Source organism: Saccostrea echinata, unplaced genomic scaffold (genome assembly GCF_033153115.1).
Source record: "Saccostrea echinata isolate AGI-Se365-2 ecotype Australia unplaced genomic scaffold, CSIRO_AGI_Sech_v1 ptg000002l, whole genome shotgun sequence".
Lineage (NCBI taxonomy): Eukaryota > Metazoa > Mollusca > Bivalvia > Ostreida > Ostreidae > Saccostrea > Saccostrea echinata.
Genome location: NW_026889751.1, coordinates 1349087 through 1372175, shown reverse-complemented (window position 1 = coordinate 1372175; position 23089 = coordinate 1349087). Strand labels below are relative to the sequence as shown.

At 34.0% G+C, this 23089-nt stretch overlaps 1 protein-coding gene across 13 annotated transcripts in view; it reads left to right on the top strand.

Moving 5' to 3' along the window:
- LOC133204719 (rap guanine nucleotide exchange factor 2-like) overlaps window positions 1–23089 on the top strand; it is a 50882-nt gene that overhangs the window by 8272 nt on the left and 19521 nt on the right. For 3 of the 13 annotated variants that reach the window (XM_061340508.1, XM_061340494.1, XM_061340501.1), the window contains exons 1-2: window positions 19102–19850; window positions 20794–20869. In XM_061340508.1, the coding sequence (XP_061196492.1) occupies window positions 19201–19850; window positions 20794–20869 (726 nt within the window). In that variant the 5' untranslated portion in view covers window positions 19102–19200. Of the gene's footprint in view, window positions 1–9996; window positions 10193–15831; window positions 16134–19098; window positions 19851–20793; window positions 20870–22785; window positions 22907–23089 lie in introns of those variants that run through there. The other 10 variants (XM_061340473.1, XM_061340466.1, XM_061340488.1 and 7 more) reach the window with 7 other exon arrangements.

Sequence of the window (23089 nt, the reverse complement as noted above, 5' to 3'; positions counted from 1 at the left end):
TAAACTACATCACCACTCACAAGTTCATAAAGCCCTTCAAAGATATGGCAATCGGTGGATTTCGTATTCAAATCTAAGCAAACAGTAAATTTGGTCAATGAAACTCTTCAAATCAAATCTAACGTGTGTCTGAAAATTTGAACATGGAACAGCACAATATTTGCAGATTTCTTGACAATCTTAGGGAAAACTTTAAAATTTCCTGTCATATGATGTTGATGTTTGGAGTGTAATGATTTGTGACATGAAATGCATTCAGAAAGATGTGAATTTAATGATTTCTGAAGTTGTTTCTATCAGCTTTAGCATCTAAAACCCATTGTTCTCCATTACAGTCAGTGGTAACTTATATAAACCAGATGCCAGATCAATTTCATATGACTGATGAAAATTGTTTTTTCTTCTTTTATTTTCCATTTTACTATTATTGTTTTATAGTAAATTGTTTATTATCAGTTTGGCATCGTTCATCTTCAAAAAAATTTCAAAACAATATCTGTGATATTTTTTCCCTTCAGTATTCCCTTTACAGAGTTTATAATAATCCTGTTTTAGTGGAGAAACACATTGATCATTGTATTGTTTATTTTTGAATGTTTGTAGGAGTAGAGTGGGCTTATTTTTCGACATATTTTCTATGTTCCAAGCCTTTGCTCATGAGCTCTGAGCCAGAGGCTGTGTGGTAATCTAATAATGCTCAGTACAATAGCAATTTCCATATGTTGTACATTCAATTAGTTGTAATTGATCAACAGAAGCAGGAGACAGGCAATACACACAGAGGATTTGGCAGGGAATGACATAATGTTAAATTAACTGAAGTAGTTACCAGGGACTCCATCGACTTTCATGTGTTCTTTTTACTCTTGTTGTTTCATTAAGCTTTTGTCTTTTTTGTGCAGTAAGCATTCTAAAGATATAGAAATAATGAGGATAATTTGTTCTGCAGTTGAACATCTGTTGCACCAAGTATGAATGTACTTAGGAAAATGTACATAAGAATACTTGAGAAGAAATAATTTTTGTCTAGGCTGTACAGAGTAATTGTATACAAAATGTATTTTTTGGGGGGACCTTGAGTGTAAATATCTTTGTTTCAAGGAAGTGATGTGCATTTTGTTTTTGTGTTTGTCTCTTTTAAAGTCTAATAGATAATATATCTGCATATATGTACAATAATAGGGAAGTTAAAAAATGTGTTTCCGTGTCATCAACTTTTCTATATTTATGCCTATATATGTAGCCAATAGCAAACTGTTGAATGACCGCCTCTTGATATTCATTTTTGTATAAAATACTTCATGTACACACAACTGTTACAGAGCAGGATGTCAGTAGGTCTTATTGTTAAGAGTCTTGAGAGGGTTCTTTTTATTAGAAGAAGTCCTATTGGCCTAAATGGAAAAAGAAATTATGGGGTTAAGATGCTTTCACATTGTATCCCCTCAGAAAGGATGGTACATATGTGTATTTGCAAATATCAAGAATAAATACTAAATAGTAGTTTGATGATATGGTTTTAGTAGAATGAGATCACAGTGATGCTGAGCTTTCGTAATGAGTACTTGGCCATTGACAGATAAGAAGATCTGAGTTCATTTATCCTGAATGGTGTTCATTTAGCTCAGTAAGAAGGAGGAACTGCTTACAGAACCTTATTAAATAATCCTGTACTCATGAATAACACAGGGGCAATTTGTGTGAACATTGACAAGGCATGTTAATAACAATACATGTATATTCTGACACAACTTGCATTCTTGCCTGATATCCTGATGTTTGTTTCTAGAAAGAGTTGATTAAAAACAGCAATCAGTGAGGGTTTTGGGTAGAGGGTTGAGAGATCTGAGGAGAGTTGACAGTATTGATTGGAGAGTCATTAATCAGGGCCGACCAGTGTCTGATTAGATTGTCCAGCTTCCGAGGCTGACCCGACTTCTCACTTCTCTGGAACTAGATAACGTTGTTTGGTATATACTGGTATATTTTGTAAGTAGACACAGTATTAATTTAGTTATGTCAAAACTTGTTTTGATTAATATGCAGCTTTATTTATACATCTGGAGTTTGATTTGATCTGAACCCTTGTCATTTGTGTTGATGTAAATTTTTGATGTAGACTGAGAAATGGTATCATATATTGTATTCAACTTAGTACATGAGAAAAGACATCGAAGAAACAATTTTTAGCTCACCTGAGCCGAAGGCTCAAGTGAGCTTTTCTGATCACTTTTTGTCTGTAGTCCGTCTGTCCGTCTGTCTGTCCGTCTGTAAACTTTTCACATTTTCGACTTCTTCTCAAGAACCACTGGGCCAATTTCAACCAAACTTGCCACAAAGTATCCTTGGGTAAAGGAGATTCAAGTTTGTTCAAATGAAGGGCCACGCCTTCTTCCAAGGGGAGATAATTAAGAATTTGTGAAAAATTAATGGCATCATTAAAAAATCTTCTTCTCAAGAACCACTGTGCTTGAAAACATGAAACTTATGTGGAAGCATCCTCAGGTAGTGTAGATTCAAGTTTGTTCAAATCATGACCCCCGGGGGTAGGGTGGGGCCGCAATGGGCGATCAAAGTTTTACATAGGAAATATACAGGAAAAATCTTTAAAAATCTTCTCAAGAACAGCAAAGCCATGATTGGTCATATTTATATGTTAGCATCCTCAGGTAGTGTAGATTCAAGTTTCTTCAAATCATGACCCCCGGGGGTCGGGTGGGGCCACAATGGGCGATCAAAGTTTTACATAGGAATATATGGGAAAATCTTCAAAAATCTTCTTCTCAAGAACAGCAAAGCCAAGATTGGTCATATTTACTTGGAAGCATCCTCAGGTAGTGTAGATTCAAGTTTGTTCAAATCATGACCCCCGGGGGTCGGGTGGGGCCACAATGGGCGATCAAAGTTTTACATAGGAATATATAGGAAAAATCTTTAAAAATCTTCTTCTCAAGAACAGCAAAGCCATAATTGGTCATATTTACATGGAAGCATCCTCAGGTAGTGTAGATTCAAGTTTGTTCAAGTCATGACCCCCGGGGGTCGGGTAGGGCCACAATGGGTGATCAAAGTTTTACATAGGAATATATAGGAAAAAATCTTTAAAAATCTTCTTCTCAAGAACAGCAAAGCCATAATTGGTCATATTTACATGGAAGCATCCTCAGGTAGTATAGATTCAAGTTTGTTCAAATCATGACCCCCGGGGGTCGGGTGGGGCCACAATGGGCGATCAAAGTTTTACATAGGATTATATAGGAAAAAATCTTTAAAAATCTTCTTCTCAAGAACAACAAAGCCATGATTGGTCATATTTATATGGTTGCATCCTCAGGTAGTGTAGATTCAAGTTTCTTCAACTCATGACCCCCGGGGGTCGGGTGGGGCCACAATGGGCGATCAAAGTTTTACATAGGAATATATGGGAAAATCTTCAAAAATCTTTTTCTCAAGAACAGCAAAGCCATAATTGGTCACATTTACATGGAAGCATCCTCAGATAGTGTACATTCAAATTTGTTCAAATCATGACCCCTGGGGGTCAGATGGGTCCACAATGGGCGATCAAAGTTTTACATAGGAATATATGAGAAAATCTTCAAAAATCTTCTTCTCAAGAACAGCAAAGCCATGATTGGTCACATATACATGGAAGCATCCTCAGATAGTGTACATTCAAATTTGTTCAAATCATGACCCCCGGGGGTCAGGTGGGTCCACAATGGGCGATCAAAGTTTTATATAGGAACACATAGTAAAAATCTTAAAAAAAACTATTTGTTAAGAATAGCAGAGCCATGATTGGTCATATTTATATGGTAGCATCCTCAGATAGTGTACATACAAATTTGTTCGAATCATGACCCCCGGGGGTCGGGTGGGGCCACAATGGGCGATCAAAGTTTTACATAGGAACACATAGTAAAAATCTTTAAAAAAAAACTATTTGTTAAGAATAGCAAAGCCATGATTGGTCATATTTATATGGAAGCATTCTTAGATAGTGTACGTTCAAGTTTGTTCAAACATGACCCCTGGGGGTCAGGTGGGGCCACAATGGGTGATCAAAGTTTTACATAGGAATACATAGGTTAAATCTTTAAAAATCTTCTACTCAAGAACAGCAAAGCCATGATTGGTCATATTTAAATGGAAGCATCCTCAGATAATGTAGATTCAAATTTGTTCAATTCATGACCCCCCCCCCCCCCCCCCCCAACCACTTTTATATTTAAACTTTTCAACCTTTCAAGATTGAAGTGATTTTTGCTTTTTCCTAGCCATAGTGCTCAGGTGAGTGATGTGGCCCCTGGGCCTCTTGTTGATGTTTTTGTGAGTTGAACATGGTCAACATTGAAGATTCAAGTTTGTATGGGTGGTCTATGGGACCAGTGTTGAGATACAATATTGAATCAAGGTTTAGCAGAAAATTTCTTCCATAAGTGCTTTCATTTGCATATGCATTTGTCTTAAAGTTAGAGCTGTGTGACTCAGTTGAACATTTTGGTCCATAAATCTATTGTTATGTTTTTGCTTATGTAGATATAAATTTAAAAATTATAAATTAATAAGCTATCTGGGTGGCTGAATGAAGGTTTTATACAAAAGGAGGAAGCAGTAGACAATGTTTGTTTTGTGATTGGGGCGTTAAAAGCTGAGTACAAGGACACAGCCAGGGTGGAGATATAAGGGGCCTCTTCCTATCACTAAGATGAACATCCTGATGCTCATAATGTGACTTCATCTCACAAGTTCTTCATCCAGTCATATCATTGGTAGATTGCTAGAAAGGTGAAAAGGTCAAATTTTTATTTAAAAAGAAACATAAAACTGATTTTTTCTTTGAACACAAACGTGCAACTTAAAGTTGTAATTATTATAATAATATTTACCATCAACAGAGGTATTTGTAAAACTCTCTGATGAGCTGGATAAGTCACATATCTTAAATTTTCTAAGGTCTTCATTTGTAGTCCTTGCAGATATTGTATCTTGTATGAAAAGATCAAGAATTCAAAATAGAGAGGGTAAAAATGGTAAAGTTTGCATGTTATTGATAAGAAAAAAAACCCAATTCAGACTGCCTTTTCAGTGTAGGTTCCAGTAATAATCATTAAATTACCTGACATAAAAGTCATTAGTCCATGGGTGGTAGGTTTAGTTTTAACAAGAAAGGATAATTCAAAAGTTTTACACTTGAGCCAAAATGGTATGTAATTCCTTACAAAAATATGTGGTCAGATATTTGATTGGCTTGAATTCCTTCTATTTGTTTCATTAAACAGGTTGGCCAATTGACAAAATATTGCCAAAAGCAATTTAAGTTTCTTAAATTCTTTTGGCATTTATGGTCTTGAACTTTTTCACTTGAGGTAGGATTGTTTAAAAAGTAATGATGCATTGTTCAGTAATACTGATTCTTTTTAGAAAATTGAATGTAGAGTATGATTAATTAACTGGTATTATACAGATGTAGAACCTAATACCTAGTGGGTGTTATATTGGACTGCTATGTCATCAATATTTCATTTGCACATCTAAGAAAACGGATTAGGCTGTAATATTGTGATTAATATCATGATTTGCTCTTTTGCTTTTGTGAAGCAAATAGCATCTAGGTACTATTCATGTAGAGTGCCATTTTCAGAAAACGGGGAAAAATTCTTACTATATAAGCATACCAGATGCTATCAACTTTGTCACTCTGTTCAAGAGCCTGATGCTCTTCTGTCATATATCTATTTATTGTTAAAAGTTTAAAAAAGTTTGGATGCAGATTTTTATTGATGAATAGAAATAACATCAGAAGGCCAATGAACTTACTCTTGGCAATGCATACAAATGCATTGTGAATAAATATATAAGCAGCACATTTAAGATAAAAAAACCACAAAGTTCATTGGACATGGGAGGAAGTATAATTTGGTGCCTGGTACTTGATGCTGGAGGACCTATGTGTGCCTATCTCATGCTTAAAAAGTTTTTTCCTGTAGATATAGCTCCAGTTGTGACACTTTTTTTTTTATCACATGATTTAAATAAGTGATATGTATATAGTTCCTTGTTTGAAGCTGGGGGTTCAGTAAAATAAAAGACATTTTTATAGTCATATCTTTTTTTCATAATAACAGTGACTTTCACCAACATTTAGCTCTTAGATCAGGATAAAGTAATCTTATAGTGTCCCTTCATAAATTTGGATTGGTAGAAAAGATTAATAATTTCAATTATAATACAAAACAATTTTGTTGGATGAGAGTTTTTTCATGTTAAAGCCAGTGCAGTACATCTTTGTAAGCGAATTTTTCCTGATCTGAACTGTATAATGCTTGTAGAGCAGAGTTTGTAGATTGGAGTTCTGATCAGTAACCCTTGGCTTGCGAAAGTGGTAGTTCTTAATTTTATTATGAGTTCAAATGCATATTTGACGGGTCCCAAATGATAGTTAAACTGCCTGATTGGAGAAAAATTTCAAATTAGTTTTTTATGCTCTTGCCATGAAATGGTAGGAACATATAGTATTACCCCTTTCAGCCCATCATTCTATCATTCTGTCATTCCATCATAGATTTCCAGACTTTTTTTTGGCTATGCTTGTAGGTAGTGAGTTGATTTTTGGTATATACTTTGAAATTTATGGCTTACAGATCAAGTATATGTTTCATGTTGATGACCCATTTTTAGTTCAACTGAGCCAAAGGCTCATGTCAGCTCTTAATCTCACATATCACTTGATTTTTGGGGCATAACATATTGTTTACACTAGTGAAAATTGAATGATTTGAACATTGAGTATGCCGAAAGTACAGTATATTTCCAATGGTTGCACTTCAGAAAGTATGTCATATCATTCAGAATGTTTAGACTTCCAAAGGTAATGTTTATTAGAAAGAAGTGGTTGAATTTATGATTAGAAGTGAAAAAAAATGTAACACAAGAGGACTTGCATCTCCTAAGTTTCATCAGTTTCTGTCTTATGTCCTTAAAAATCTAGAGTGATCAATCTCATAGTATATTCAACAACACATTGCCACCCAGCTAGTGGATGTTTCCTACCTCCGAAGTTATTCAAGAGTTAAGTAATCACAATATAAAGTACTGTATACAGGGTTATTTTCGCCCCGTTTTATTTCCGCCCTTTCACACTTGCAAACAGGTTTGCCCCGTTTTAAATTCGCCCAGTCATAGTTTTGTTTAAGAAATAATACTGTATTCCTTTAATTCGCCCCTTTTTAAATTCGCCCAAATGAGGGTAGGGCAAAAGGGGCAAAAATAAAACAGGGGCGAAAATTTCCCTGTATACAGTATTAAGAAAAAGTAAAAATTGAGTCATTTAATGATCTTCTCTTCAAAAACCATTGGGGCAGAAAAGATGAAACTTTTGTGAAAGATTTCTGACGTAGGGTAGATTCAAGTTTGTTCAAATCATGACCCCCCTCCCCCTCCCATGGAAGGGTGGGGCCACTTATATGAGCGATCAAATTTTTCAAGGAATATTTAGGAAAAATGGAAAAGTCCCTAAAAATCTTCTTCTCAAGAATAGCAAAGTCATAATCAGTCCTAGTGATATGGAAGCATCTTAAGATAGTGTAGATTAAAAGTTTTTTTTTTTCAAATCATGACCCCTAGGGGTAGGATGGGACCACAATATGTGATACTAATTTTACATGGGAATAGATAGGGAAAAAATCTGAAGATGAAAAACAAAAGGGCTATAGTGATCTGTGTGAGCGTTGTGGCCCATGGGCTTGTTATGAAAGTTATGGCCCTTAGACTTTGAAAATTTCTTATAATTGACCACTTTCAGGACTTTTTGCTATGCTTGTAAAAGACTTTGAAATTTTTTTTATATTTCGTCAGATTTTCCATTTAAATTTCCAGACTTTATTTTTGCACTGCTTGTAGATGATGAGTTGATTTTTGGTATTTAAAACTTGCTTGTCAGCAGGGGCATTAGTGTCACCCTGACACATCTAGTTTTTTTCTCACTTCAAAATACTAGCAGATTGCAAAATTTGACATCTTTCAAAATTATCTGAAGTTGCTTCCCCTTCTTGGCAGAAGAGATAGAATCACCTTTGACACTCTCCTTGAAAGTCACCAAATCTTTGTCATATAAAGAGAAGGGCTAGTACAATAAATAAGAAAGCAGAGAAAGCTGGAAATTAAATTTAACTGGAAGTATAATACAGATAAGAGGCATGTTAAGTGAAAAAAAAAATCATTAACAGGATTTAATCAAGATGTATGGGTTTCAAATAACACTATTTCTGTACACCCCAAGGCCATGGAGCTAGGGAACTATGGTAGTAATGTGTGACCATAGATAAAGGGTATAAATTTGTTACAAAAAGTATTTGAACTTGTTTGTTTAATTTTTAGTCATAAAGATGAATTACAAATTACAGATTTCAACACAACTTTGTTGTGATTTTATAACATAAACAAATTTAAGTTTTTCTTCATGAGATGCATTGAATTTAAACAGTTTTACATGTAACAGATTTTCATTACAGAAGTACTTTGCAATCCAAATGCACCATTTTTCAACAGTTACTTGCCTAGCATCATGATTTAAAAACTTGAGAATTGGGTGTACCAGGTAATAGATATGAAAACTCAGGGGTGGGGGGGTGGGGTGGGGGGTGGGGGTGATAAAATATTGACTAAATTAACCAATGCCTTAAAACAAAACATATCCCCACCCCCAGAATGAAACAGTATACAATAACAGATTCAGAGTTTTTCTATTTATATAGAGATATATATAGCTCGGATGGATTCTTTCTTCAGCGGGGAAAAAACTTTACTTTGAAAAGCTTTTATGGTAAGAGATTGTGTATCAGTAAAAATTTGACCCCCAGGTACACTTTGATTAGTGAAATCACCTTAAATAAGTCAAGAGTTGTGCTAGGGCCATTATGGGTGAAGTGGAAAACAGATATCTTTGACTTGGAATGCATCCCTGTTTATTGTGTATATATACATTGTTACCCTAAGGATAAATGGTACATGTTATAATTTGTAGAATACTTCAATTGTTGTCATGTAAGATGGCCATACAGAAATATGTTCTTGTAACTGTTAAAATGTTGTTACAAAGTGTGTATATAGATCTTGCTCATTGATCATTTATTTCTATAAAAAAGAAGTATCAGAGTGTGTATGAGATAGAAACTTTTAATCTTTATATGTTGTTAGTGTCTAGTGAACAGTTACTCACTCATAGAAGATTTGAGAATGAATATATAACATCCCTTTTAGAGTTATGATATTTGTCATTCAAACCAATATGGCAGCAGATATGCAAGAATCAGGCATTCTTTAGTAACTAATTTATTGCTTTTAGATTGCCCCCAGGCACACAAATTTCCAATGCATTCTGCATTTGTCAACTACCATGCACTGCGCAAGGGAAATTAGTCGGTGGTCTGGAGCATGATAAAGATAGGACCAGTCATTTGGCTGAATGAGTTGAATATTTGGAGTATCAGTTCAGAGATTGTGGACATTCTTTCCAAGTTTTTTGTGTGGAAACAAGTTAAACTGTTGGCTTAAATGTGTTCATACCTGCAGTGACATTGTATTTTCTTTCAATTTCAAAGTCAGTTTGTCCCATAGCATAAGACGATTTGAGGAATTTGAAGGTTGTTTTCATTAGGAGTGAATTGACTGAGGATTTACCATAGTGTGGACTATTTTGGAGTTTAGTTAGGAAGTGACCCATGTAATATTGAGTTTATTCCAGTATCCCTGTAGCTCAGCTTATGGATGTGTAAAACCCCCAGATAATCAATAGTAAACTGACAGCTTTATTTTCCTCACACTAAATGATGGGATGAGAGAACTAGTATTTACTCAGTGTTACAAGCTGTAATATGTATCTACGTTTATATAATTTGTCGTGACCTAAAACTCTACAAATATAGCACAGGAAGGATATATACACACATAGCCATAAACAGGGATGTTTATTTTTATGGTGGGCCAGACGTCCAGTGAATTTTTCTCCCTGCCATTCCATACATTGATTAAAACTAAGTTACATTTTTGGTAAAAGAAAGAATTCCAGCACCCTGTGTTTACATAATCTTGCACTGGAATTTAAATGAAAATATTGACATTGATTTTAAAGTACTTGGTTGATTGGACTTACAATCCATTTTAACCCTGGTGTGCACATTAAATTAAGGTAAGACAAGAAATAGACAAGTTTAACAAAGATCATTTGCTTTGATTATTACTTTATGAGGAATCGTCTTGTATGTTTTGTGATATAACATGCAGATAACATTATTTATAATGAGTTAATAAGCTGCTCCGGTCATGGCTGGTCGAATTTTGAGGTATGACAGGTAGGGCAGTTTTTACCTCACATCAATAAGACACGAGGGTCTAAGTGTTGACAGAATCAACAAGCAGACGAAGAGATTTCACTGTAATTTAATTCATGTGGGATGTTACATTGGAATGCTGAAATGGAGTAAGACTAACAGATCATTTGCACACTGTGTCAGGTGGGTGCTACCGTCTTGTTGTCAGTTTGTAAAATATTTCGATGTAATGTTGATCTGTGTATTATTTTACTGCTGGATATTAGGAAGGGGTCACTGCATTGCATAGTTCTTCCAAAGTAGAGAAATTGATTTTGTAGAATTGTTTGAGTAGAGAGATTGATGTGTTAAACCTTGTATTGAATTACCAATCGATATTGCACTTGGAAGGCCCTGTACATATGTAAGAGGAATGGTAGATAGATAAATTCATACAAACTAGCAGGGGATCCATAATTTAGTACACTAAAAACTCCAAAGTGCATGTATTGAAATAGAGGCATTAGGAATTTTAATGGTGATGAGTTTTGGGTGTGTCATTTGTAGAGCCTGCTGTGGCTTATGGTCTAGGTTTGGTCTGGTGATGAGATACGAACTGTCAGACGTGTGCTCAGTCATGATTCTCTCTCATTTCATTCTCACATTGGATTTGTTTTATTTTAAACGTTGCTAGACACGAAAAATACAAGATTAAGGAAACTGTCACATTTTGGCTTCCATTGTATCATATAATACAAGAGGCATTGAACAAAAATACCACATCCCCACCAGATGTTTTCTAAGAGACAAAATTTTTAGCACAATATTCCATGAATTACATATTTTTGTCTTCCTTATATAACTGTGGCATAATACCCAGATATGATTGAAGATCTTTGTCTGGTGTTGGGTTCCCTCCCCTACAATTTATACACTGAAGGTTGCCTGGTTTTTACATAGGACACAAGATAATTTGTATTGCCAGATAGAACAAAATTACACCACACATTAAAAAGGACAGATATATATTGTCTCTGTGCTATAGACAAAATTGTGTGGGTAGTAGCACTATATGAAGCATTAAATGATGGTTTGTTTTCTTCACAAGAATATTGATAATAGGTTGGTTTTATTGTGTCACTGTGGAAATTATTTTACGTCTCCTCATTATTTCCTGTATAGAATAAACAGAAGATGGATAGCATGAAGGAATATGATGTCTATGTCGTGGATATATAAGATTTTATACTTGATATTAGGAGTTGAGGTCCTTTTCAGATAAGACTATTCATTATTGTAATAAGTTAATTCAATGATAATTAAACACCATGAAATAATAATACACATCAAGATTGATGGGTTTTGGATTGAGACTGCCATTTACATTAAGTACAGACAGATGTTGAGTTGTGGTAGATATGGTAGCTGTAATCTGGCCCAGCTTCTATGATACCTCATCTGTTTACATTAATTATCCATGACCAGGAGTCTGGGTCTGTGTATACTTTATATACATTACCAGCAAAGATGTTTATTTTTTTCAGCATGTACCAGCTAGTCTACACTTTATTAATGAGTTTATAGAGAGTTGGCAGCAGACTTATTATTTAAGTTATCCCACCTCCCCACCTCACAAAAAAAAAAAATCATTGAAGTCCTAAATAAAACAGTCAATGAATAAAACTATACCATGAGCATCATCTGATCTTGCTCCAGAATGGATATTTGATAAAATGGATAAAGAAATTATTCAAATTAAAAACAACTGCCAGCTTAATCAGTGCTAATTTGAAACCTGGTGCTTTGGTAAAGGCAATTACCTTCTTCAAGAGAAAGAGGTGGGAAAAACTTTTTAAGTATTATTGTTTAGACATGCTTTTCTTTTAGATTTCAAGGCTTTCAAGGATTTAAGCTGCTGTTACAGACAGCTGAAGGTGTGGAAAAGAGATTGGGCTGAAATTGAGCCATCCCCATAGCTCCTGTGTAGATCTCCAAGTGTGCTCTGGTTTTGTTGGTTGTCTATAAATTGTTTATATAGCTGTACATCTGATATCAACTTGTCACTTATCTTAGCCAACAGAAGAGATTCCCTGGCACTGGTGGAACAGAGAACATTATTATATTTCAGAGGTTTATGTGTGTTTTGGGGGGTACATTTTCTGTAGATGCTGGATGAGAGACTTTACTCATAAACCTAAATATATCTTGATACTTTGATTGTTTGTGTGGCAGACTTTTTTCTTCAACACTGAAAGATTTATCAAAATGCACATTCTTTGTGAAGTTTCAGTTAAATAGAAACCTTTTGATTTATTTTAAAATTGCATTTATGGGTTTCTTTCAGACAATCAAAAAGCTTTTAAATATTCAGAAGTTGCAGTAAAAGTTGAGATAAAAAGTTCTATTGAAATCCTGCCTATGTCTTTGATGGGATATTTATTTTTTGAATCCTTGTACAGAAGTGATTTTGTGACATTGAAAATGTTGGACTATGTGGCATTTTGTAAACACAAGTCTGTTTCTAGAGATGAATTAAGAAATGACTAAGAGTTACATCTCAATTAAACTTGTCCAATCTTTATGTACAACAATCTCTATGAAGAGAGATTATAGTCATGTTATCTTTAATATTAACTACCACAAAACAATATTCACTTCAATTACTTTGGATATTAAATGTCTCTTGTAAATGAAATAGGATTGTATGGGTGCTATTCACCCATCCAGTTAACTCATCAAGTGCATCCTTTTTTACTGATTTTATTTTCGTAGAGGTGAAAAATGCTGTAAAATGAGATTTCTTTGAGTTGATAAACATAGATAGAGATAGCTATTGGTTGACAGACAGCCTGGCTCTTGTCAAGGTGACCCCTGTTGCTTTCTGTGAAAATTGTTTGAAATTAAATTCATCAAATTTTATCAGGAAAAAAAAAAGAAAAAAAAATGAGTGATTGCCTGTAGATGATTAGATTGAAGTCTCCTTTTGTGCTTTGTATAAAACTTGTAAAGTTGTTTGAAAACTTTTTAAAACTAGTATTAAAGTTTGAGAGAGAGAAAAGTTGAAAATTGTACCGAATTTTATAGCTATAGAGACTCAATGCTTAAAAAGTAAAATTTTGCAATCAGCCAAAAATTTACATTTTTAAAATTAAATAAAAAGTTTGTTCTAAAGACTAGAGATTTTGTCAATGTCTTATTTGTATGTCAAATAATTCATGTTTATAAAAGAGGTTAATGAACAAAAAAAGGAATTGGTTTTGAAAAACAGTTGTCAAAAAGGCACTGTGTCAAGTATCTAACAATTAATCAATTTTAGAATAATTTACAAAGATTTTTTAAATTGTGTTTATGAGAATAATATCATAATATCCATATATGGCTATGGCTTAAAGTTAACATCCTTATGTATTGTGATAAGGGTGAGGATTTGATTTAAAATTAGACAGTCCATTGTCTTCCTGCATGGATGAAGTAAATCTGTGTATTTTGAATTGAGGAAATGATTAACAGAGTAATCACAGTTCAATGATCAGTATGTACTTACACAGCCCCCACTAAATGTAAGATGTTCAATGAAAATAGGCCATTGTATTAACAAATTAAACACCGTGACTTCCAGTACACTGAGCTTAAGAAGAAAGGATTTCCTGATAAGTCTTTTTTAGACATTGCACTCCTATTCTCTTTCAATAACATGCTCTGAAGTTTGATATTAAATACATGGGAAAAAAAAATCTGAAAATTGTAAGTCTCAAGGTTGTGAATTTAACCTTCAAAATGTAGAAGATCACCTTGGAAAATCAAATGTAAAGATTTCGGAGAAAAAAAATTAAATTTTCCATAATTTAGTATAACTAAATGCTTTATAGCCCCCAGAACTTTCTCCATTTTCAGTGTAATGTTTTTATATTTCCACAGATGTTCCAATAAATAGTAATGTATATTTTCTTGATGCTAATGATAGAGATAGAGAAGACACTGAGTCACGATCCATTTAACTCTTCACTGACCTGACACTGTGTGAATCAGAAAATGATCACAATAAATAAACATTCTAGGGCAGATGGACTTCGCCATCACTGAAGGGCAGTAGGCTCTACCTATAAATCAAAACCTTTTAAAAAATATTGATGTTTCTTTTATCTTAATTTTCTTCCTGAAGCTTTGAAAATACAGGCAACAGAATGAGCCTTTTTTGTTGTTTATTTAGGCTGGTTCCCATTGGATTTTAAGGAGGGAATCGGTTACAAAAGATAAGCAAGTCGTGCATTTTGTCTGGTGGAGCAGTGAAAAGGGACTTCTTACATTTTACTTGATAAACTGCCATTACATCATAGATTGGGTTGTAAGTTTTTTGGGCTCCAAGATTGATCGTTTTGAAAATATGATATTTTTCAAGGCACTACAGTTTCTTCTAAAAGTGAGAGACGGAGAAATGCATCATATGCCTTCTCAAATTCAATAACTTTGTTTACATAAGAAATAAGTGTCATCACATGGTGTATAAGTATTGACATATTTTTGTAGATAAGTATCTAATCTTTGTACCCTCAGGTCGTGCAAGGTCACAGAAACATTCAACACTGCATATAATTTACTAGATATAAATTTTAACACCTTGAGGAATTTGACGGGTATACAAAGCATTTCATCTTGCAGTATCACAGGATAATGTAAAAGGGATGACATAATTACTTGGTTGTCTTGGTAATTAACAGTATAGTTCAAAAGCTGTGGGCTTTTCTAGGATTGATGGCTATCATATCGCTGTATAATCACCTCCAGACGGTTATCATGTTGCATGGTATTTATGGACATGGGGGATCAGATATCTCTCTGGTTACCCTGGGATTTAGCACCCAGGAAACAAAACCATTTATCATCTCTTCTGAAGTCTCTATCTATTGCACATGTTGTACTACGTATTACTAACGTCTACTGTGGGGCAGTAGTGAGATTACTCAGGGTGGAATACTGAGTCACTGATGCATCTGTGATCTGTATGTCACTCTGAGGCTGAACACTTTCTACCACATTTTTTGTGATCTACTCTTGTGGTCTACCTTGGAGAATGTGTGCTCAGATTTCAAGATATATTTTGTTACTGTGTACTTCCTCTTTTAGTGTGACTTATGTCGGAGAATTCTGTGTGTTAAAAAAATGAGTGTATGTAGGTAGCAGAATTGAGAAATTGAATGACTTCACTTTTGACACATGCCTGTATTTTTCTTTAAGTGGTTTTGGACATTCTATACTTTGCACTTCAAGTTCAAGTCTTCACCACTGGAGGAAAATTAATATTTTATGATTGCCAGACTTTTGACATGAACCTGTAGAGGCAGAAAAAAAGGTCTAGAGATGTGTTATACATACAGTTTCTAAAGTTCATATTTTCAAAGGAGTTTCAGTGAAGCGATGAAGAAAGGAATGGTAGGGTAGCTGAAGGTGACTTTTGAGTGCTGAGAGAGTAAGATGTTACTGCAGTCTACAGGACGTCTACAGTAGAACTCGCTTAGATATTCCTGATGTACGTGTCTGTTTGTCTCTGACTGAATAAGCAACAGGGATCAAACACATAAGATTAGGGGATTAACAAGACACATTGTTTAGACAGATGTGTGCCTAGGAAAAAATCTGTTCCTCATCTTCCAAAGATTTGTTGTATACATTATTGTTGATGTATTGGAGTACCTAGTTGTGGCATTTTATGATGTGTTTGAGAGGATTAATTAATTTTCTTTAATGGAACTGTGGGAATTTGGGACGTGATTAATTATAACCGTACAGGTACATCATGATTCGTGAAGTTGAATTTGTCAGGTTTGTACTCCAATATTTAACACATTGATTTACTCCTAGAATTATTTTATCACAGATTTTTTATATTTCTTCGTTTCTGAAGGAAAAAAGTTATTGCATATTAAGTGTCATGATTGAAGTAACATTTTCCTGCAAGATTTCAATTATTGAGTTGATATTTTCCTTAAGATTTCAGTCAAGAGCATTATTACTATTTCTATGGGAAACAAAATCAGCCTCTGAAATGACGAGAGATCCTGGATTAATTCCTTTGCAATGATGATTTTATCTCAACTGAAGGAATTTTGATAGGTTGCTATCTGATAATGCCTTAATTCAAAAAAGTGTTCTGCCAACTCCAAAAAGAAACTTGGCAGACAAATGAATTTCCTGATTTCACTTTTAACATTTTAATGAATAATTTACTGAAACTTTTCTTAGCAAGTAAACATACCATGAATAATTTGATGACATTGATGAAAACCATTCTTTGGAATCTTTCAACACAATTACCTGATGTCGTTAGAGTTAAGTGAAGAAAAATTGGATGGATATTTTTGGATTTTTTTTAGTTAGAAATGTTTATATGTTACACAGTATCATACAAATTTGATATGTATAAGAAAATGCATGGTCTTCTTATTCATCTGTCTTTAGAATTTCATTTGCACACTAATGTAAACATTGAAAAATTTTGCCCAAGAGAGAGAGAGAGAGAATAAATTCATATGGTGTTATTGGATGATTTAAAATCATTTACATTCTAAAAATTTGAGAAAGGAAAAAAAAATAACAGAACAATGGAAACATTACCCAAATCTCAACGGATTTTGAAAGAAATCTTTGTCATTATTTACAGTAAAGCATGTAATAAACAAAGTGGTACAAAAAAATAAAAATAAAATGAAAGACAGATTTAAAAAAAATACATGATACAGTCAGAACAACTGTTACAAATATGGATAAAGTTATTGAACTGGGACAAAGGCCAGGAAGTTCTTGGCTATTCAGCATTGACACAGGCTCAAAACTGTAATTATCAACTTCCGACCCCTCTCAAACTTCTCGAATAATTGATAGATTGTGATGGAAGAAATATTAATTACATACAGAATATTATGAAAAAGGAGAGCAGTTTTGACATATTGATCATCCAAGGATAGGCACACAGATTTTAGATGCAGGGAATTCATGGTTTGTTGCACAAACTCTCCAAAAAATTATTTTGATCATATCTTGAGCAATAACAATGCAACTTAATGCACAATGATTTTGACCTGGATTTCATGAAATGCTAGATGCATGCATTGTAAGTAGATTCTCATTCTTTATAGTGGAAATTCAGTTTCAAAACTAGAACTTCTTTAGATGACCTTATAGAAGAGCATGGAACAGATACTTGCGTGTACTGTTACACTATTGTGGTAGGAAATACTGGGACACTGTTTTTTTTTGTATGTTATTAATTGATCTGCTTCTGTGAATAATTAAAGAATAGTCCCAGGAGACCTCTCACATGTGTATACAGAGATTAGGGAAATATGCTAGCTATGGTGCAATACATGAACCTGCTGCTGAAAGAATTCCATTATCTACACAAAAATCTGGAACCATCAAGTTAATTTAAAAGAAATGCTGTCTCAAATTGTCATGTTCATTAGCAAAATATTCCTGCAGTTGCTTTGATAAGACCAAATATTATGGTTCTGTTTGGATTCCGGAGATCTTTTACTGCATATTGGTTGTGTCATGGTTGTTGTTTTTGTAATGCAAGTTCAATGTAATTTATATCATGGCTGTTTTTTTAAATTACAAGTCAATGTTATGACTAAATAGTTTAAAAGTCTGTTGATGTTTGGTACCACATGTATACAGTTAAAGAGCCACTAGAAAGGACAGGAAAGAACTTCTTAGTCCAAAATTGTTATTCTGTCCATGAAGGGGATTAAGAATGGCTTATTATTCTGGTCAATTGGTGCTACCTTTTTGGACAACTAATATCAGCCCAGGTGCATAGTCCTACCTTTTAAGACAATGATCATGTACCCAGCAGATGGTAGGGTCATCTTTGTGTGTGGATGTTTACTCTAAAGAATCATTGAAGAAAGAAAAAATCTGTGAACAGAAAAAATCCAGGGACCATGCTTGCCTTGTGTTGTCGGACAATATCAGATTCCTGATCTAGTGACATTTCATTGAGAGTCCTGGAGAGCACCTGCCATTTTTTGTTTGGACGGAGCAGTTAAGATTCGATGTCGTTTAAACACTTGTTTGATTTGTGTCTGTTTGGATGTGTTTATGGGTGTTAAGATTTTACCTATGTCTACACTGAATTGTACACCGTAATCCTACATGCTTGATCGGGTATTGTTTGAGAAAAGGTCTGTCAATGATTTAAATTTTACTTTGGTAAAAACGGATGCACCAAGTACACTGATTGAGAAGCATTAGGATTGACTGAGGCAGCTATGAATTTGACTTGCATTTTTTGATGTATTTTTGTGGTCAGGATAAAGAAGTGTTTTGTATAGTGTAAAGAAATAACAAAAAGTTCTAAAGAGGTTATTAAAAGCCAGCACAAAGAAGACAAAATACCTGGATTATTATTTTACCTACACACTATTTAAAGTGCAAGGCTGCATGTGTCATTGAATGCCACAACAGTTCTCCAATGTTCACCAAGAGTCCGACATGCCTTCTCATTTGTCATTCAGTTTTTCCACTTGACTGGATTCATATCTACGTACCTTGTGTGTATTTATATATCAGTGAACTTTATGTGCAACTTTGTGACACTATTCCATTAACCACCTTTTGTCATTAATTAGGGAGGCTTGTTGCTAGTCCTGTGTATCAATAGGGCGATTACAGCCGGCTCAAATTTCAGTGATGAACTAGCAGTACCTTGTACATGGAAGGGTGTAATTGCACAAACTCTGATACATAATGTATACAGTCTGTCTTTATGTACTTGGGAGTTGCTGATTATGCTATATTGGTGAATTGACCAAGAGTATGAGAACAATTGCTCTGCAACAATGTGATTTTTTTGCTGTGCCAGGATTGAAATTGTTGCGAAAAAATCATCATGTTTTTCTACATTGTTGGCAATGCCAATGTATCAGGTAATGATAAGAATCAGGAGATTGATGAACAACAATCCAGACCTGTCCAGAAACAGCTGCTCGCTGTTAAAAGTCAACATTCTCCTCAAAAATGTTGTTTACCCAAACCAGAGTTGCCGAACCTGATGTGCAGTGGCCAAGAAAACCATGCATCACAATCACTGGGAATTCCACTAACTCCGGAGGCTGGCAGCTCTAGTGAAGTTGAAGAAGTTGAAGATTTGGACTTCCCTCAGTGGCAGGGTGTAGATGTTTGCTGTGGGGAGCAGTGTTCCCCTGAGTCTGACCTTGACAGAATGGATTATTTATGTGAACATAGGACTAGTGCTTCGGAAAAGTTAAATTCTTGTTGTTGTTTGTTAAAAAGTTTATCTAGTGATGCCAATGGAGCTGAAAATTTATGTGTTCAAAAAATGTATGAATCATCGTCTGGTAAACCAGTACGATATGCAACACGTGTGCATGCAGAATATGCCCCAAACAAAGTGCGACCAAAAAGTATGTGTTCTGTTGAACTAAATAGTGAAATGAGATCTCCTAGAATAAGGCCGGACATCAGGATAGAGAATGAGGATGGGGTCTGGCCCCTGTCAGACAGTGTTAACTTTGACAGGTATATTGTTGCAGAAATATTTTTTGGGTTTCATGTGGAACCTTGGGCAGATGAATAGAAATCTGTAGACTTGTTTAACAAGTTTGAATCAACAAATTATGTTCCTTTTGCTATCTATATATAGATTATTTTAATGGAGGCTTTCTAATGCTTTTATTAATAAGTATACTAACAAACATTGAAGTGATGTCGAAGTGACTGCTTATTTACTCATCTTGTTATCAAATGCTCTGAGTCTCTATAAAGTCATTTCATACTTCTTTGTCCCATGCCCAGTGCAGTATACCTATGTTAAATAAACCTTTTAATGATGTTGACAAGAGACACAGTGCTCTAATTTAAATGGAAATAGTCTATTAATGTTCTTAATGAAATGTATGAGGATCACTGACACATGGCCAAGTTCTATGCTGTCTGATCGAGAGATCAGTCAATTCGTCATAAGGATCTGTGATAGCCACAAATTTACGTATTCATTGCACATTATCATGTTCTTGCGTATTTTTTGTGCGTTTTTATACATTGACAAATAGTAACCTTTGTTCACTGTGTGACTCCAAAAATATCATAAACATGTACATGTTTTTTTGCAGTAGTTAATATTAAGTCAATTTCTTATGGTAATCAAAAATATATTTTCAAATGATAGAAATGTTTGATATTAAGTATTATAAAGTCAGCCGAATTTCATTTTGAATTCATGAATTTCGTACATTTCTGAATTTTGTATCAGCTATGATAAATAGAAAACTTCAGATGAATTTAGACTTGATGACCCACCATTTTAATTCAGAGAATTTTGCATATTTTACCATCTTTTCATGGTTAGTCTACCATATTTCAGCTAGAATGATGCCTGTAAAATTATAGCATTAAAAAGGTTTGTTAAACTGTGAAATATAATAGATACACCAAGATTTTAACAATTCTTGTCTACTTTCAGTTTTGGCAAGAGAACTCCAGGATGTACCCGTCGTGCCAGCGAATGTCTCATTCTGGAGCCATCAGAGATGATCGTTGTATGTATATCTGGGAAATATTAAGAAATTTTCTGTAATGAAATTACATTGGAAAAATATACTGATAATTTTCATTTATAATAATGTTGAAGTTAGTTTTGTATACATATTATATATGCTTACATTTTGGTGTACTGGAGATAATTTTTTATTGGCAAGAACTTAATTTTCACAGAATTAAGCGAGACCATCTGTTTGTGAACATATCATTCTTGCAAATACTGGTAATTTTATCAAAGATTATATAGAACAATAACCTAAATTCATGATTTTGTTTTGCTCATAAATACAAACAACAATCTCGTGAAAATAAGGTGTCACGAAAATTTAGTGATCTACAGTATGTAAGTTTGTTCAGTTAATGGGCACTTTTAAAAATGCATTTCACTGTTAGAACTTTATTACAAAATTTGAACAAGTGAGCAGTATAAGACATAATTATTGCTCTCTGACTTTGATGGTATGTAGAATTAGCATGTTAAAGGCGTATACTATGCCATCTATATGTAGGGAGGCTGACTGTTACATCACTGCTGGCACATTCTGCAGAGTTTATCACAGTTTTCAGGATTCTTTGTCATACAAGATTGTATTCTACACCAGCTTATTGCATTAAAACATTTTGTTATTTTTACTGGAAAAAAAATTCCTGAGACTATGGATAAGCTATGTTCTGCCTTGTTCTTTGCATCTTTAGGCGTGGAATATTCACTGCCAACGTTGTTTGTAACTGTGATTATTCAAATTAACATTCCAGTGAAGTGAAAAAAAAGGAATTTGAACTTATTAACTTTTTTTCTGATTGGTTGCCTTTTCTGATGTGTTTTATTATGACAAGGTATTAAAACAATTTATCCTCCCAAATTTGTCGGTGAAGTTGCCGATATTATTGATTTTTTTTTCTCTAATGGCAGCAATAAGATTTCTTGCTGATCATTTTGGAAATGGCCATTCTAAGTCACATTAATTGAGAGGATCATTATAATTTATGGATGAGGGTTATTATAAGCAATCAAGATTAAAGGGCAAAGAAAGTTTTTAAAAATTTTAATACCAAATTGAAAAGTATACATATAATTAAGCATTGAATCATTTTTTTTTTTGAAAGATATAGTCTCATAACTGCAACGGTGTGTGCGAACAAATTGAGTAAAATGAAAAAATGAAAATTTGTTTGCACACGCTGTTGCTGTTATGAGACTATATCTTTCAAAAAAATAATGATTCAGTGCTTATATTTACATTTTTTTTAACTCCTTGCCTTGACTGCAAATATGATTTATATTTCAAAATCCCAGTATTATTCTTCTTGTAAGTTATAATTAACGGAAGAGCCGTTTCAACAGCTTCTGTTCAATGTGAGCGTGAATTTTGATTTTCGCTTAAGACGTTGCACTTCCACGGCGTTCAACGTTTGTGACGTCAAAATAAAACGCATACTTTAACCTTTTGACCCCCTGTCCATGTTATGGTGTTTTGAATGCTGTAGCTTTCCTCACACTTTATAAGCAAAATACACATTGAATGTTTATATTTATTTATGAATACAACTGTGACCAAAAGAATATTGTATCTTTCAGAGGAGAAAAATGGGGTGGGTGAGGGGAAGTAAATTGTAAAAGAATAACCTGCAATACACACTACAATGCAGTCTTTGCATCCACAGTCATTAGTACTTAAAAAATTAACAAATCCAGAAAAGTTGAAATATTCAGCAGTAGAGTGGAGACATTGCTCTCTGCTGTTAGTCTGTTTATCTAGTCCATCCTTACAATCTGACAATTTCCTGATACGAGTTACACACATGAACGGATGTATCCCACTAAAGTCTGAAGTACTTGAGTAATTATTTTGTTATTTATTTTATGTTCATATATGTTTCAAAGCTTCAAAGTTTGCTAGTAATTGTTGTAAAATGTGTTGGATTTTTAGTGAGTGATTATATTCACTGCTGGAAATACTTACTGATGTAAAAGTTTTACTTTTATCAATGAGGAACTCTTAAAGGGTGTGAATTTTCACAAGTACAGGATTAAGGTAGTACATGTGACAAATTGATTTCTTCCTAAGTTAAAAATTCAATACCTAATTGAATAATTCATTCTTTCATATGTGTCGTCTTTGTCAAGTAGTTTGTGTTCTTTTCTGTACCTTTCTTTGGTTTAATTTGCTTCATCATTGACCCCTATCTCTATAGTACTTCTCTGTAGACATCATATC